This window comes from Rhopilema esculentum, chromosome 19 (genome assembly GCF_057945365.1).
Source record: "Rhopilema esculentum isolate cy_ngs chromosome 19, ASM5794536v1, whole genome shotgun sequence".
NCBI lineage: Eukaryota > Metazoa > Cnidaria > Scyphozoa > Rhizostomeae > Rhizostomatidae > Rhopilema > Rhopilema esculentum.
Genome location: NC_142833.1, coordinates 2,107,798 through 2,125,342, shown reverse-complemented (window position 1 = coordinate 2,125,342; position 17,545 = coordinate 2,107,798). Strand labels below are relative to the sequence as shown.

The following is a 17,545-nucleotide window of genomic DNA, read 5'->3' as shown; positions in this document are numbered from 1 at the left end:
TATTCCTGGTCCGTTGCCGGGTTGCCATGGAACCGAGGCTGTTCTCAGTGGCATTTCGCCGTTGTGTTGTTACCAGAGGACGCCACGCAGCCCTTTTGGTACAAAATGGCGTTGTTTTCTAGAGTTTTTGAGTTAGGGATTTTCATCTATACTTTCAATTTTTGCTATGCATTCCCTCGGCAAAGAATTGCAAATATATCTCGGGATGATATCAAGCATAAAGAAATGCTTCCTCCTGACCACATCGCTGGCAGTCATATGGAACATGATGGAGACATCAACAAAGATTTTCATCATGAAGCGTTCTTGGGTACGCTTGTGAAAGAAGGGAAGCTAGATTTTAGTAATATGGACGGCTACAGAAAGCTTATCGGTATATTTCACAAAGTTGATAAAAACAAAGACCATCTTCTGGACAAGGTAGAGCTACAGGAATGGATTCACGATCGTATTTTGGAGCATTATTATGCCGCAAAGGCGGACAGCGATTCTGTTTTCAAAAAGGTTGATATTGACAAAGATGATTTAATACGATGGTATGAATACAAAGCAACACTGGTTGATCTCGACCCAAGGAAATTAAGGGATGCTAACGTGTCTTGTAAGTTCTTTTTATATTGATTTTTTTTCTTAATATTTCACTTGATAAGCCGCAACATAAATGGAAAGTAAAAGTGTAAACCCCATGCAAAGTATGACAGCTCCATACATCAGATCATTCCTACACAAAGTCCATAGGTGATACATAAGGTCCAAAAGTGCACCACCTTCGAGACTCTAAAAATACCAAACTCTTTGAAGGAATGATGCAGAAACCATGGCAGCAAGAGTGTTGTGCAGAAAATATGTCAGTTTTTCTTGCTAAAATACAGAATGAAATTGTCCTAAGCAGTTTATCTGAATTTATTTGAAAATGAGTGAATGTAGCCTTGAATTCTAGCTGCAATAAGTATGTCGATTTATTAAGCAGAATTAAAGCAACATAGCCAAGTCCTCTAGGCTGAATTTTTCAAGCTGAATTCAACCTCCCTAACCTAAAGCGTTTTGTGAAAACACAAAATAGTCCAGTGGGCAAATTTTCTATGACTGCTATGCTTCTGTAATACATTCTGTAGGCTGGCTTACTAGGAATATGGAAGCTGCATGTTAATGTAAGGCAGATTGATAGTAGTATTTTCTGGATAATTTCTTAGTGTACTAGACTTTTTGCTTGTTAGGGTATTCCTTGGTTTTCATAGATATTGTTGGAAACTGGTTACTAGATGGTTACTAGATATTGTTGGAAAAATAGCTTCCATTTTCTAATCATGTCCACATCTATAACACATGCATAGGGCTTGTCTTGTCAACAGTGTGCAAGTTCTTGTTAGAAATGTTCATGCTTTTCAGACTGGTAAAAGGTTATGTCTTTGCCTAGTTTCCAATAGATAGACAGTTGGTTCATTGTGGCAGTTTTTCCCTTGTTAGGGTATATTAGACAATTAACAAACTGCTTTGTCAAACTGTTTATAGCTTCTGCCACCCTCAAAGTCAGTATATGGCATTAAGACCGAAAAGCCTAAACACTGCTACATGTTAACCTCTGTAAACTTAATTTGCGCAAATTTAATTAACTAACTTAGGTATACTTGAGGGCATTGAAAACACAGAACACTTTTTTGCTACTCTGCCACAGTTATGACAAAAAAACAAGATCTTCTTGATAATCTGAATGTGCTATTGCCACCTCACAGCTCAGTACATCTTTCAAATGGAGAACTACTGCAAATCACCCAGTATGGCCAATGAACTGTTCCCTTTTGATTCAAACATGAAAATTCTTAAGGTAGCATTAAAATTTATTCAGGCTTTTGAACAGTTCTAATAAGTTAATGCCAAAACAAGGGTGGGTGCTGCCTCCTTTGGAAGGGTTGTGTGCTGGCTTTGTTTTGTTTTTCCTAAGGCAGGTTGTGGTTTTGCCATTTGTGTGGTCTTTTCTTGGAGATTTGGTGACTAGGCTATATAAGCACCCTCTCCCTCATTTAAAATTTTCCTTTTACGTCTAGCTTTTTTTTGTAGTATTTGTTATGTATTTTTTGCTTGCTTCTCGTATTGTCTTAGGTAATTGTTTGTTACTTTAAATTTTAAGACATTATAAAGCAGAAAAATATAAATATATATTGCAGTATAATGTCAAAAGAAATATCTTTGTATCAATGTGATGATGGAAGCCTTGTAGCAACATAACATTTTCCCCTGTGTTTTATGGAATAAAGTTATTTTGGATCTGCATCTCAGATGATTTTAAACAGTTTAAAGACGATTCTACTTTGGTAATTTTTAAGATTTCTGGCAAGTAGTTTATAGCCTGCTATATCTAGTGAAACTGTCATCTTCTTAGTTCAAAAATGTATTTCTTTCCTACTTGATGGAATAAATCTCTATCTCTCTCTCTTGCAATAAAGTAACACAATTATTTTATCATATAATGGCCCTACAGATTTTGATTTGGTATCGGTTGACTTGTGATATTATCTCTTTTGCAGTGGAGTCTGACAGAGATGGAGAGTTTGCAAAAGAGGTAGAACATTGGTACAAAGCTGATCTTGATGGGAACAAATACTTGAATTCAACAGAATTTCTTGCTTTCATTCACCCTGAGCACAATAAAAGAACATTAAGGGCAATGGTTGAGGAAATGATGCCAGGTTTTGATAAAAATGGCGACAAGGTTAATGCTTGTTTATTGTTGCACGAATCTCTTTAAACATACTTCTGCAAATTTCAAATCATTGGTGTTACTCTTACAAGTTATTAAGACGTCAGTACTGTTGGATATTGCAGTTTTTGTATTTCTTTAAGTTCTTTTTTCATCTATAATGGTATCAAAAGCCTAAATTGTTGGGGCGATGAGCCAGCATTATCTGAAGTTTGTTAGCTTTTCACAATCCTGCATCATATGCACTTGCGCAGTTAGAGTCAAAGTCAGTGTTTTCACTTCGCATAATATACCATATAGTAGAAACATTTGTCACACTTATGGAAATAAGCCAATCTCGAATAAAAAGATGAAGAAAATGTAGAGAAAAGGGGGTCAAGAAAAGATTGAGGATGAAACTAGTCTCTATAATGCAACTATGATATATAATAGTTTTGATTAAATGCTTTAAGCAGCCGTAGAATGTAAATTTTGCCTTAGCCCTAATGCACATACCAATATAATGCATTTTCTCATTGGTTCACATAAATGGATAGAATAATGGCAATAAACAATTAGAATCGTCTCCCCAACAAAAACGTATTCTAGATGATCCATTGGCAGCAAAAAATCTGTTTAAGCTTATTAAACTTGAAATGCTTGTGTATTGTACAACTACGAAGTCTTGCTTTTTGGCTTTTATATTTTTCTCTTAATTCTGAAAGGTACTGGTGTAAATCACATAAATATGGCTTTGAAAAAAGCAAACATTTTGAAACATACTAACTCTTTTTGCCTGAACATAAAATTTCAGATTGTATATTGGAAACTATGTTTTGTTCTAACTCCTACTGTGATCTATTTTCTAATGCCCTGACATTTGTACAATCGAAGAATGTCAGATAAAAAGCTTTAGTATTTTTCAAAATGTTTGCTTTTTTCAAAGCCATTTTTAACATTTGTACCACCAAAAAAATTTAACAATCACATTTATTATTTCAAGTATATACATAAGCTCTTCTATATGCATTCCTATAATTGTTGATAAATTCGTATCAAAGACCTTTAACAGTCAGGAATAATGAAAATGTTATTTACAAGCTTAAGTATCACAGTTGAATTTATTTTTCAGAGAATCTCATTTGAAGAGTTTACTGCTCTACCTCCTGGAGAAGTTGACCCAGAAGATGCTGCTTTGGACAGGGAATATGTTGCAGAGTGAGTACTTTTTCATCTCAGTTTCATATTGTTTTAAGTCTTTACTATGTTTCAAGTATAACTTTTCATCAGGTAAAAATGGAGAGCGATTGATGAAATAGGGAGTAGAATTGCATTTAAGAACTGATAGAAAGATTGGATATATGGAACTCAAAAATGAAAAGGCATTGAATGTAAATGAAGTTGAAGAAATGTATACTCAATTATAGTAAAAATGTTGAATTTTTATGTACTAAATCAAGTTTTGAATTAAGTTAAATTATTCACATGAATAAATTATGACAAAATGCATGATTATTTTCTGGTAAATTATAAACCTGCAGAATATTTGCTCAATTTATTCTTTATCTTGTACTTTTCTTGCTAAAACAGGCAGTTTAAAAAATTGATGTCCAATTAAGAATGCTGGTTTGCTAGCCTCCAAGCAGTTATAATTAATAGTGATAATTAATGGTGATAATTAATTGGGACAAAATTTAGCTTTACCAAATTGGCTTTAAATGCATATTCTTGAGTTTCTATATTGTTCTGTTACTTGTGAGCACTCTTTATGTTGAGCCCTTTGGTGAAAGGTTATGCAAACACTTTTAATCATTTGGTTTTGAGGTTATTCAAGCTTAAGTTAAGTTTGAAACTCATTATATTATAATAATGAACTTTGCCAATATCTAATTTTAATCTATTTTGTACAATTCATTCTTTTTGTGGTCATCTGTGTTGGGGTTGTAAATGGTAATATGACAGTAAAATGAACATTTTTTACAGGCGTTCAAGAGAATTCAAAGAAGATATGGATCAGAATGGTGATGGATTTGTAACTATGAGTGAGTTAGAACGATATTTAGATCCAAGACACATACAGCATTCAATAAGGGAAGCCCAATATCTTATAAGAATAGCTGATAAGGATGCTGATTCTAAAATTGGTGAACAAGAAATGCTTACTAACTATGCATTGTTCACGGGCAGTAGCTTGGCGAATAACGCAAGGATACTTCACGATGAGTTCTAAAGCATGGATAGAGTCATTTATTTTAGGGGTGTGTTGTCCATTTTCCGGCAATATGGAAATCTGGGAATGGAGGCTTGCTGTGGTCCAAGCAGTTCCTTAAGCCTTGTTCATTTTTTTGTAATTATCACAGGAATCAGAGACTTCCTTAGATCCTTCCGTATTTTACGCCAAGTGTGAACATGATTTAGAAGGAATCCCCGATAACTTCGAGTTTCTGTCAAATATAAACCAATTCTATTTTAGACATTCTAGCTCATGGTATCCCTTATTTTACGATAATTTCAACTGGTTGCGAATTTCGGATGCCACTAAGGCACGCGAATAGATGATGTATATGGTGTTTATTCATGGTGTCAACCCAGGTTCTTGCGAGAATTACGACAAACATCAACTAGACATAACTACCAACCCTAAATTAATAACCTTGCTAAAATTTTATTTTTTATGATAATTCAATGATAACACGCTAAAAGTTTTTGGGAAACTAAGAGTGTGTGACGTAAACACTGCTAGTAGTTTTGCAAACTCATAATAGTTCCATTACCTATCAATCCATATTCCATTTCATATCATCCCATTTTCAAGGTACTTTTAAGTTGCTCAAGATTAACTGAAATGCAGTCCATTAATTTTCGCAAGGATGTGATAGTTTTACTATTGATCACGGCCGAGAGACCTCATATTTTCTCGGGTAATTAGTGTATCAAAGCTTTTGCTTCCCTGTGCCCGCTTACGTTGATCTCTCGGCGTGCGTCATTTACATAATTTAACTCAAATGTCTCACAGAGGGAACACAACCAATTGCTTCTCGTTTTTGTCTATCTGTATAATTTTACAGTAATTAACGTAAAATAAAATCGTTTTTCGTTGAACGTAAAAGTAAATTGGAGAGTAAAACATTTTTTGGCGGTAGAAAAATCAAAAATGGCTTTGAAAAAAGCAAGCATTTTGACACAAAGTTAAGATTTTCCTCTGAGCTAATTTAGGCCAACTATTTTCAAGACGTATATCCATATACAACAAGTACACGCTCATTATAAAAACCCTAACCCATCTATAAAGTTTTACAAATCCTACAGTTGCAATACTTACATTTTGTTGACTTTAGATGCTTTTAAAAAACAATTTCAAAGAGACTGAAGTTTTAATTTCTGGTGGTAATTTCGACCATACTCTTTGGCCCATGAACCTTACTGTATCTGTTCCATATTATATGGCTCTCACTTTTAATAGATTTAAAATGCTCAAGCATCTTAGCTGATATTCTCTCATAAACGGAAGATTGAACTGAATTTTTGTTTGGTTAATTTCAACATTAAGCAACGGTAGGTTCTTCTGATTAAAAGACAAGCGATTTGTCATTTTCTAACATCTCACTTCTCCAAAATGAGCATTGTTGCCTCTGTACGTATGCAGTTCTGAGTAACCTGTTATCTATGTTCCTATCGTGGAACATCCAAATCAATCCAAATCAATGGACAGTAGCTGAACTGTGACAGTACCAAGAATTCATCACCAGTTTCATCTATGTTTTGACGTTATATACTTTGGAGAGTGTCAGACGATAAGCTTAGTCTTTTTGTTTCAAAACTTTTGCTTTTTTCAAAGCCATTGTCAAACTCAACAAAATTAAATATTTCTTTGAAAGCAAAACCACTTCTTTTTATCAAAATAGAAGAATGATGCTTCTACTGCACCATGTTAATCGTTATTACCCATCACTCGTTATTTCTGTCGTCGTGCATTTTTTTCAATTATTGTCAGTGAATTTTGTTGATGTTTTTATTTTATAACATAACATATATTTATTTTCTTTCATATCATTTGATAACACCTTCAATTACTGTCCAGTGAAAAATGAATAATAGAAAGAAAGAACGAGATGAAGGATTGTTGAGCAAATTTGGGAAGGGTGTAGGTGCACCCATGAGTGGACAGCCTGTCTTCATCCTCCATTTTCTAAGATTTCCCTGTTGTCTTCCCCTTCCTTTCCTTTCTTGCATTCCTCCTTCCACCACCGCTCTAGCTGTCCTGCCTCCCCTTTACATAATGACCAAAGTACTTAAACTTCTTCTTCACCACCTCCACCACTCCTTGTGGCTCATATCCGCAAATTTCACAGATCATATCTTTTACCCATTCTTTTGTCTTTGTTTCTTTCCATGATATTCCCAACATTCTTCTGCAGGTCTTCATCTCAAATGCTCAAAGCCTTTGCTCATCTTGTTAACTAACTGTCAAACTCTCACAAGAGAATAATAGATTAGCCATCCAGTTGATCTCCTCTGTAGCAGTTTGTTCTTTATTGCAATGTTCTTTGCTCTCGATGTTATCCATCTTTGTCAACGCACTTATAGTTCTTCCAATTCTGATTCTAATTCATTTCTCTGATTTCCCATCGTCTACTATTGTCGATCCTAAGTATGTGAAGTTCTTTATTTTTTCCAGCTTTACTCCATCTACTCTCAAATCACATCCCTCTCACCCTAGGAATAAAACACTGTTGCAGAGATAAGAGATAAATTTTGTTGCTTCTTGGATAATTATTTGGATGTTTTCTTTTAAGCTTTTTCATTAAATTATTGATGTAATAGATGTTAATTTTATTTACATTCTGACGTCAAATTTACCTGTCTGAAATTCTGTTTGTTGTTTTTCATTGTGTCTCTATGTATCAATGTTTCATTCATAAATGCATGTCTGAAGCATTTGAAAATATAAAATCAGCTCCAAATTTTGGAAAGAAAAAAGGGAGAAGGAAAACGAGATAAACTATAATCTGTCTGCCAGACGCTGTAAATCAAAGATTAAAAGTCAAAGTTCAGTTCAGTTCAGTTCAGTTCACCTCAGTTCAGTTCAGTTCAGTTCAGTTCAGTTCAGTTCAGTTCAGTTCAGTTCAGTTCAGTTTAGTTTAGTTTAGTTTAGTTTAGTTATATGGATTCAGCATAATTGGAGGGGTAATTGAAATCCTGTTCTTTTTATTTAAGTGTTTAGAATGCAAATGTAAAATGCAACGACTAGGCATTTAAATATAAGAGTGCTCTTTTTGTATAACCTTAAGCAACTTTGGTGAGAAATTACCCAGCCTCTTTGTGTAAATAAGAAAAGACCTAAACTAGTTTGCTTGTGTAGGTCATGAAACCTTGGGAAAATATGACAGTTTTTTACTTGTCAAGAAAAGCTGATTAAAAAATGACATGCCTGAGCACTTAGGCAAGTACAAACCGTCGGTTCGAAAGCTTGCTGGTGTAGATGACTTGGCCAATCCATTTGGCAATGCTCTCTCATCCCAAGATCCTTTTTCTCTTAAAAGCTTTGATCACATGTTTCGTGGCTGCCACAAGTCTAAACAGAGAAAGGCCCATCGATACTGGGGTTTGTGTCTTTCAGTTCCCCCAAGTTGCTTGCTGGCCTAACCTGCCTGGGGGTAATTGCCTTCCAAATTCAGAGGCTTTAAATTTTTGCTTTATTTCTTATTTATACATTAGCAAGAAAAAAATTTTTCGTTAACCGAGCCATGTGTCTGAATTTAAGATCTTTGTTCCCGAAGAGAGAACTCGTGGTTTGTGGAAACCGAGGCTTATGTAATCTCCTCTTAGTTTCATCTATGGGAACTATTAATAGAAAACATTTTTAGAATTTTTTTTCAAAATTGCATGAGCGAGAGAACTTTTCAAAGAAATCGATCCAAACAACTATTTCTGTAGATTGCTCCCTAAATTTTTCAAATTTTAAATAGTTTGATTGATTTTATAACTGTTAATTTCTCTTCCGTTTTTGTTTTCTACTTCTGTTCTTGTTTTCCAGTAGTGGCCTTAGCACCAAGCCAGGTGTTTTCTGTCCTTTTTGCAAGGCAAAGTCTACCTTATGCAACCCATGTTGGGACACATCGATAAACTTTGCATTTTCACAACATAATACACATGACCTGTGCCAACATAACCCCAGGACTAAGTAACTACTATATCAATCTTACGTAGTACACAAAGAACTTTAACAGGAAGCAATTATAAAACCTTGAGCCTTAAATGACTTACAATACAACTAATGGATTACAATTGTCATTTTTCGAACACCATCTGGCTAGTTTGTAGTTTCTTGGCACTTTTTTGTTCATTTTTGTATAGTCTATTACAAGGGGTTCACCAGGGACAATAGTTATTGATTTACCGAGACAGGCGTAAAATTGCTTCAGGGGTTTAAAGGGGAACTGAAGTGAAAAACGATTTTTTTACCACTGATAAAGGTTCTCGTGCTGATTCAAAAACCGTTTGAATTTTTTAAATACGTTATGTAGTTTTTAAGTTATTAAGTTTTTAAAGTCGAAATTTGCCCTCATCGATGGCGGAGCGAGAACGCGGTCAGACCACTGCGTCACGTGACCTTGTGACGTAAAGTGGTGGACACGAAGAGATGTTTTGATGAAATGTAGTAGTGAGTTTGATAAGGTTCATGACAGGTAACAATCGTGAAAATTGTGATAAAAGCATGAAACTTGGTGAAAATACAGAATTCGATATGCGTAACAAGATAGAATATAGACCCATTTTGGGAAAAAACCCTTGTGCTATTTTTAGCCTGGGGTACTTGTGCCCAGTACTCAGAATATGTTGGCATGGTCAATCTATTTCTGTGAACTATACAGCCATGAAACTTGGCAAACAGACACAATTTGACTTGCTGAAAATGATAAGAATGGTCCCCACCCTCAGAAATGCCCCTTGTGCTATTTTTAGACTGGGGTACTTGTGCCCAGTACTCAAAATACGTCAGTATGGTCAATCTATTTCTGTTAAATATACAGCCACGAAACTTGGCAAACCGACACAATTTGGCTTGCTGAAAATGATAAGAATGGTCCCCACCCTCAGAAATGCCCCTTGTGCTATTTTTGGACTGGGGTACTTGTGCCCAGTACTCAGAATACAATAGTATGGTAAATATATTTCTGTTAACCATACAGCCATGAAACTTGGGAAATCTACACAATTTGACTTGCTGAAAAAGATAAAAATGGTCCCCATCCTCAGAACTACCCCTTGTACTATTTTTAGACTGGGTACTTGTGTCCAGTACTCAGAATACGTTAGTATGTTAACTATACAGCCATGAAACTTGGCAAACCCACACAATTTACTTGCAGAAAATGATAAAAGTGGTCCCCCACTTCAGAAATACCCCTTCAAACATGATTTCTCATGCTTTGTCTACAGAACATGATATCAAAGCATTTTCTGATTTAACTCCAGGCATAAAAAACAATTCATACCAGGATGTACATAAAGGGGAAGGATTTAAAGCACAAGGATTAAATGATGTATATGTTTCCAAGTTTATTAAATGTTGAGTTGAAGCGAATTTCAGAAAAATACAAGCATTGGGCACAAAAAAACTTTATTCTCAAAATTTAAAAACAGTGTATCTAAACAACAGGCAGTGACAGAATACATTAAAAGAACATTGTACCCTGAAGGTAAAACATTTTCCTCTGATTATTTATAAAAAATCTTGATCAAATCCAAACTATTCTACACATTTTGATGTGAGTGAACTATGTTGAAAAGTACACCTTAGGAATCTTAAAAATAGCAAGCCTTGCTCAATCCCCCCCCCCCCCTTGATGTGACTAATCTAGTGATTTGGCCTAGGGCTGACAAGATTTGGCCATTGTCTCACTAGTTTCAACAAATTTCTCTTCTTGCTATTATGAACTAAAAGTCTGGTCCTTTTGAATAACCCTGTGTATATAACCCTGTTCTCCACTGTATATGTAGTAGGTAGCTGATTTTTGCATTTTCATTGTCTCTCTGCAGAATTTTGAAACTCTTGTCTTCTTTGACTAAAGTTCTTTTCTTTACATTTGTGATAAATGCATACTTAAAGTTGTCCAGTTATTCCAGCACAAATACCCAAAAACCAGCAAACCATACATTGATCAGCCACTGTTTGTAGATACCTAGCAAAGTGGATATAATTTTAGGTATTATTCTATTTTAGGCATATTTATGCAATTCTATTAAATATTTGACATTTTCGAATTATCAGTCCAAAAATCTGAATTGCAGGAAGATTTAATAATACTTGTCAATGTACACAAAACAACCAGTTTTTAAACCAAAAGTGGATTAGGTCGACCTGTTCCGTGCTACACATCAAACTATGTATAAACGTTTTAATATCAAAGCAAATATTTATTAAATTGTAACATGTAATAATCCTTATTATTTCAGATTTTAGAAATGGGAAGATTATAATAGGTAGCCTACTCATTCTCTGTTTTATCTTACTTTTTATAAGGAAATAAGGAGATTGAGTTTGAGTATTTCTTGCCTTCATTGCAAGAAAAGAAACAAGGATCGACGTACCATTTATTTACTTCCTCATTTCTACCAACAAAACGAGCACGTCGCGGGAGATAATTCATCCTCATCCTCTGGGATCTCATCGGGCCTAGGCTAATCTTCATCGCCACTTTTGCAGTTCCCGTTCGCCCTTGGTAGGGCAAGTACTTCACCACCACATGCTCCAAACACTTCATCGTCGCTCGATCTTAAGTCTGTTGTCATTCCTGAAGAGCTGTCGTGAAAATTGCGATCTGAAATTTTAACCACTAACCAAATTCCCTCCCTCCGATTCACTCTACTACACTGTTGTTTTCGTTAGGTTCGGGGCACGTGTCCACGACTTTACGTCAGCGCCTGAAACTTGTCTCCAGACCTCTCCGCCATGGAAATGGAGAAATTTCACACTTTGCGCGTTAAATGCAGGAAAACGAAAAGAAAAACACTAATTTCGTGTCGATTTTCGAAATCAGCACGATGAAAACTACTAATTAAATGATTTTTATTTTTCACTTCAGTTCCCCTTTAAGTAAAATAGTCCATATTGCAAGAATCTCTTTAGAGTATTGTCCCTCTTTAGACCATAAACGTCGGTTAGAGGGTTTTGATCTTTTCCGTCGGTTATGCAGTAGATTCTTCCAAGTTGGGTTCGTTAAGAAGAATTGCTCGTTTGATTGGCTCTTGTTTGGACCAATCAGAGACCGCTAGCACAGGAATGGAATATCCGTGGTTTTTATCACGCGTTTTATTTCTAAAGAAATTTCCTGTAATTGAGTTCTTGTTTGGAAGACACTGCTAATCAGTTCCTGGGTCCTGTTTCAAACCTTTAATCGGTTTCTGAGTCCTGTTTCAGAAAAGCGCAGATTAACATAGATGCCGACTGATGCATTTCCATCTTAATTTCCATCGATTGACAACTAGCTGTATAAAAAAGGTCTCATATGAAAGATAATTTAGATTGCTATATTTGCGTTTTTTATTTGCAGCTCCTAGGATGAAAGAAAAAAATATACAGCTTTTTGCTGTTCCCCAAGCATCTCTTTTGCTTGGTAACTCTAGCAGTGGTGGTTAAGCCAACATCTTAAAGATTCTCAGAGGGCCTCGAGCCCCTAAATTTATGCGCAGTTGGCGCCTATGCCATAAGAATCTGGACTTCTGAAATTACCACTGCCCTTAAACACCAAATAATTTTTGGAATTCCGCTTCTTTGTTGCCCCACACCACCCAACCACCCCCTATCCTTTTTAAAGGGAAATAGAGCCCTACTGCACCCTTCTGTGTTTTCAATGTTTAGTTAAAGCATTAGTTTCAACAGTTATGCTCCGGGATTTTCGAAAGTACTAGATCAAACATTGGCTGTGGTCTTTTCTAGCATGCTTGCCTTTACTGAAAAAAGGATACTCCCTAGAACGGCTTGATTCCATTTTTAAAAGGATATTCAATAACTCAATTCCGTTTTTCCTGTGCGTTCTGTTGACGTTCAGTTCAGCACGAGTTATTGTGGTTTCATGCACACAATTCGGTGAGCACTGCATGATAGAAGCGAATTTTGGTTCCTGAGATAATGACCGACACAAAGCAAGTAGCGTGGTATTGAAAAAGGAAAAAGAATGAGAAATCTAATTGGTAAACAACACTAGCTTACGGCAAGTTTATTATTCCCTTTTTCAAATTTATTTTAAACCCTAGAAATATGTTTTAAATAACGCTTGGCTGCCTGCTTGCTATTTTTAGATGTTTCCAATCAAATTTCTCTATTGTATAGATTGTGTCGAAACCCGGCAAATTGATCTGGATCAGTCTTTCAATAACTAATTCAATTCGCTATTCTTTGTTTCCAAATTAAGGAGAATTTCAAGGTGTCAGTCACATGGAGATTGTGCGATTTAGCAGCACGGAGGGTGTATCCCTCTTTCTTCAATAAAGCTATCATCTTCAAATGTCGTTATTGAACCCCTTTTATCAGGTTCTCTGGAAAGTACAATTAAAAGACGCCTCATGCTGTTGCCCCATTTATGGCTGCAATTAGGCCCAGTCCTTTCAATAGAAACACTCATCTTGCAGAGGCTTTAGAGACAAGAAGTTTAATCTATGAAGAAAATTGATTATCCAAACAGCGCAATGTGATTTTGCAACGGCTGTGAAAAATTTCCAAGTACGGAATTATTTCGCAACCCTTTTCTATACCCAACGGTAAGAATTTTAAAAGCTCTTGGAACTTTGTGATTTAAAACCATCTTAAAATCTTGTTGAAGGCATAGGCCAATCTACACTCATTTTTTTATAAGAAACTGGCGATAAGAAACGAGTACTGGACAGTCAGAAAAAATTAAGAAACTTCAGTACTCGAAGAAAAAAATTAAGAAACTATTAAATCGTGATAAAATTGAGAACAACGAAATCTTATGAAATCCAAGAACAAGATTGCCCTGTTGGCCTAGAACTTAAGACACAAGGGATAAAAATGTATTTTCCACGTCTAAATACAGCTTCGGAACGGAAGCGACGTAATATAAAAGGTCACAAACATTTCATAACATCATTCATGACATCATAATTAAGAACCCTTAAGAATCAATGAGTATTGAAATTTCCAGAACATTAAGAAACTGGAGTACTCAACATCGACCTTTGTTTCTTATTAAAAAAATGAGTGTATATAATAATATGATAAAAATAATAATGCAGTTCATTATACAGGGTTGCCTTTTCAGCAAGAAATGTGCTGTTATCAGTATGGGCCTTGAACCAAGGATGAAAAAGAGGAAATAGAAAGAGATCTGGGCCTCGCCCTCTAGAAACACCCCCTTTTTGGATGCATCTTACAATTTCAGAAAAATTAATTCGAGGGTATAGCTTTTAAAATCCAACATGTGAATTCAGTAGAATGTTAGATTTAGTAAACAGTTGTAGTCTTGCTGAATACAGACAGTTAATGAAGAGACAATAATTTTCTTTAGTTCTAAAAATACGAGCTGATAAAATTTGAGCCAATAGATCGTTAGGAAGTTCTTAAGACTGACTTGCTGTTACCTATGTTTCACTAAGTAATAATTCTGAATTTCTTTCCTTGAATAGTTTCACATAATTTCTTAAGCTTCCTTGACAACTAGAGACATCCGAAAGCTCTCTTACCTCCTCCCCCCCCCCCTTTGAGAGCCGATAATCACAGGCCTCGACAACCATTAGCCATCGCAAATGAATTCCGAATCATCCAAAAAGGCATCAAGATAATATTCGACGCAGCAGGTTGCATACCGAATGTCTGCCTGTCTCAGAATATCTCCTAAATGGAATAAAACAATTAAACAAAAATAGGTTGGATAGCCTTTGCTAAACTTAATGCGGATAAAACGGATAAGCCATCTCTTAAAGATTAATCATGAATACCTTTGAACTAGATTACAATTAATCGCAGTACCTGACGGTAAAAGGAATTATTTTGATCTTTTAACGAGATTATTTTGCTGTATCAACTCACAGCTCAGTGGGTTTCTAACATTCTATCTACCATGCGCTGAATACAAAGAAGACCACTTTTACGCACTCGTCTGACGACAGCGTAAATCTACGTCATTGGAGCCCAGGTCTCTATGCCTTTACCATCGATCTAAGTATACATCCTTTGAATTATGGGACTCTCTTTGACGTTGGTCCTGGTAGGGGTCGTGGACGGGCACATAATTCAACCAAAGTTTTCTTATCAAATTCTTACACAAGGCAGTTAAATTTACATTGTTCATAGCAGTTAGCATTTATTGCAAATTTTCTCACAAATTTTGTTTGATAGATGCAGAAACTTGGATATTTGAACTCTTTGTGTTGTGTCGGACTTTTCATTTTCTAAAGGAAAGCGTGAATCATTTTGAAAAGAAAGCAGTTAGTCGATAAGAATCGAAAAACTCAATATCTCAACAGGCCCTCAGGATGACAAGGAAGGGCCAAATTGTTCGTTCGCAAGATATTTACGTTCTATAAATCATCTGATGCGTGCCATCGTGTGATTTGCAACATATTACTTCTTTCGGTTTTTTATCATTGTTAACTTTAGCCTAGGTAATTTTATGGATGTATTTGAAGCGTTTTACATTTCACAATCTGGTCTTCTCTCACCTTTCCCGCTTTCCACTGTTGTCTTTTCGAATAGCTTGGTTCTGCCGAGTTCAACAAGGTCTACAATGTGCTCCATCTCTAACGGAAATTCGTGCACTACCTTTTTAGGCCGTACTATTTCAGATATGCATTCCTCCATCCCTCCATCGGCGCCTTGAACTGCCTTTTTTCCCTCTTCCATTGGCTCCCATTTCTTCACTCTCTATATATAGGCTTAAATCGACTCAGAAGCACTCTGATTAATGCATTAATGTGAGCAAAACGCAAATATAGCTTTTAGTTCTTAGTAAGGTTTTGGATCTGATTTTCAGGCGAGGTAAAAGGTAAAGTTGCTAGTGTCCACTAACTATACCAGTTGTGGAAAGTTATGGAAAATTACCGCTGTCTTAGTTTTCTTTGTATATTGTGAATTTCACGTAATCAAATAAATACTTAAGTTTTGATTGATCTCCTGAATATCTAACAAATCATTCATTCGCTGGCTTTAACTTTTTACTAAGAAATCGTGTCTCAAAAGTTCAACACTATTTATAAGTTTGCATTAAACTGATAGTAATTGCAAGTTTCGGGGCCAAGGAGTGGAGCCATGGTAGCTTTTGCAAGGAGCTTGTTTTGTCTAAGCTTATAGGCCATAATTTCATGTTCAATTTAGAGTTCATTCAAAGGCTCTGCAATTCATTCATCACTACAATTCAGTGACCCTACACTTGATAAGAAAATCTATAATCTTATATATTTATTAAGTGATATTATTCAATATATATTATTAAAACAATTATGTAAGTTATACTCGCACTATCGGTGGGTTGTCGTCGTTGTGTGGTCTTTATCCTATTCTGTTAGACTTACCAACTTCATTTTTACTTCACCAGCGAGCAAGCCTTACAATGCTTGAGAATAACTGTCTTTAAAAAGGACAGAGAGGTTTTTGCGAGCAGTATTGGAAGCACATACCTAAAGTTTTTATTGAATAGGGTCTCATGGCTTACCCAAAAAAGCCTGTCTTCTTCGAATTTCAAACCTTGTTTCAGGTTATCGTAGACATTTTCGAAATTTCAAACCCTTATTGGCTCCCCTTGTCTCACACCATTGGTTAGAAGACCTTCCTGTGTGCGAGTTCTGTGCTTTTTGGGAACTTATTTTCAGATTTCTGGAAAATCTGATAAGGTAAAGATTTTGTATTGGGCGGTCCCAGGAAACCAAGATAGCTTTACTCCAAAATTCTAAATGTAGAAATACGTCATTACACCAAATAAATCGAACCAGGCTCGGTCCAACATCAGACTCTGGTCTTGAGGACAACATGTCTCCTGCAAGGAGCGATATACCAGGAGGCTGGGGGCCTTGGCCCCCAAAAAACTTACGTTGCATAAGTAAAATACTTTTATTTTGTAAAATATGGCTGTTGTTAAATTGATTTACCATGGCTGCCGCCCCACCTCCCCCCCCCCCCAAGTAAAAATTTTTATCTCGGTCTTTGGTCTCCTGCGTTACGTAAACGGCTTTGACTAGGAAGATCAGTTTGATTTGGCCATCAAGAAGACAAATGCAAATGATTTATCGATTAACACACGTTTGCTGTTCTGTTCCTTTGTAACCAATTGGGTCTAACTATCACCTTGATAATCTTCCGGGAAGGGTTTTGGAAGAGAATGATCCTCCGGTCCTTCTCTTTGAATTTTATGAAATCTTGTTGATTGGAGAGATATATTTATTTGCGAGAATGGTCATCCCTGCCCTACTCACAGAATTTTGTTTGCCCCATTGGAATAGAAATTGAATTGGAAGTGGAAATGAAAATAGATTGCCGATCTTTGGAATGATTTAAGCAAAGATTTAGTCATCACAGAATATGTTGCAATTTCTCACGTATGTACTGGGAAGGGGAACCCTTCCTTCCTTATGACGAAATATTGGTAAACACTTTACGTCACACCAGCGCCCCCCGCTCGATTGAGCAACCCAGTGAACAGCTAACTACGGACTGATAAAGCGATATGGAATGCACGGAATGGAGTTACGGAGCTGTGTCATGTCATCTAAGATTCTAGCCTGAGATCAGGCTCTCGGGGTGGAGGAGGCAGGCTACCAAGATTCAAGCTCTTCAAATTATGTTTTCTTCTTTTTGGCAAATCTAGATCTTTGTATTCAGATTCTCTTTGATAAAATTGGATGGAATTACTA

The 17,545-nt window shown here is 35.9% G+C and overlaps 1 protein-coding gene and 1 long non-coding RNA gene across 2 annotated transcripts; one reads left to right on the top strand and one right to left on the bottom strand.

Moving 5' to 3' along the window:
- Window positions 1–43: 43 nt before the first annotated feature.
- Window positions 44–6,349, top strand: LOC135688599 (45 kDa calcium-binding protein). Its single transcript, XM_065205528.2, has 4 exons — window positions 44–601; window positions 2,526–2,710; window positions 3,810–3,895; window positions 4,661–6,349. Exons 1-4 carry the CDS (start codon window positions 106–108, stop codon window positions 4,905–4,907), a joined length of 1,014 nt encoding a protein of 337 aa, XP_065061600.2. The 5' UTR covers window positions 44–105; the 3' UTR covers window positions 4,908–6,349.
- A 560-nt stretch (window positions 6,350–6,909) lies between these two features.
- Window positions 6,910–13,686, bottom strand: LOC135696637 (uncharacterized). The gene is made up of 2 exons (XR_016144916.1): window positions 11,273–13,686; window positions 6,910–10,863 (listed from the first exon to the last, which is right to left on the bottom strand). It is a non-coding gene; the product is annotated as an uncharacterized LOC135696637 (long non-coding RNA).
- Between the last annotated feature and the right edge of the window lie 3,859 nt (window positions 13,687–17,545).

Coding starts and splice junctions, on each gene's coding strand:
- LOC135688599 (XM_065205528.2), top strand. CDS start 106: ATGGCGTTGTTTTCTAGAGTTTTTGAGTTAGGGATTTTCATCTATACT. Junction 602..2,525: donor AAGGGATGCTAACGTGTCTT/GTAAGTTCTTTT, acceptor TCTCTTTTGCAG/TGGAGTCTGACAGAGATGGA. Junction 3,896..4,660: donor GACAGGGAATATGTTGCAGA/GTGAGTACTTTT, acceptor CATTTTTTACAG/GCGTTCAAGAGAATTCAAAG.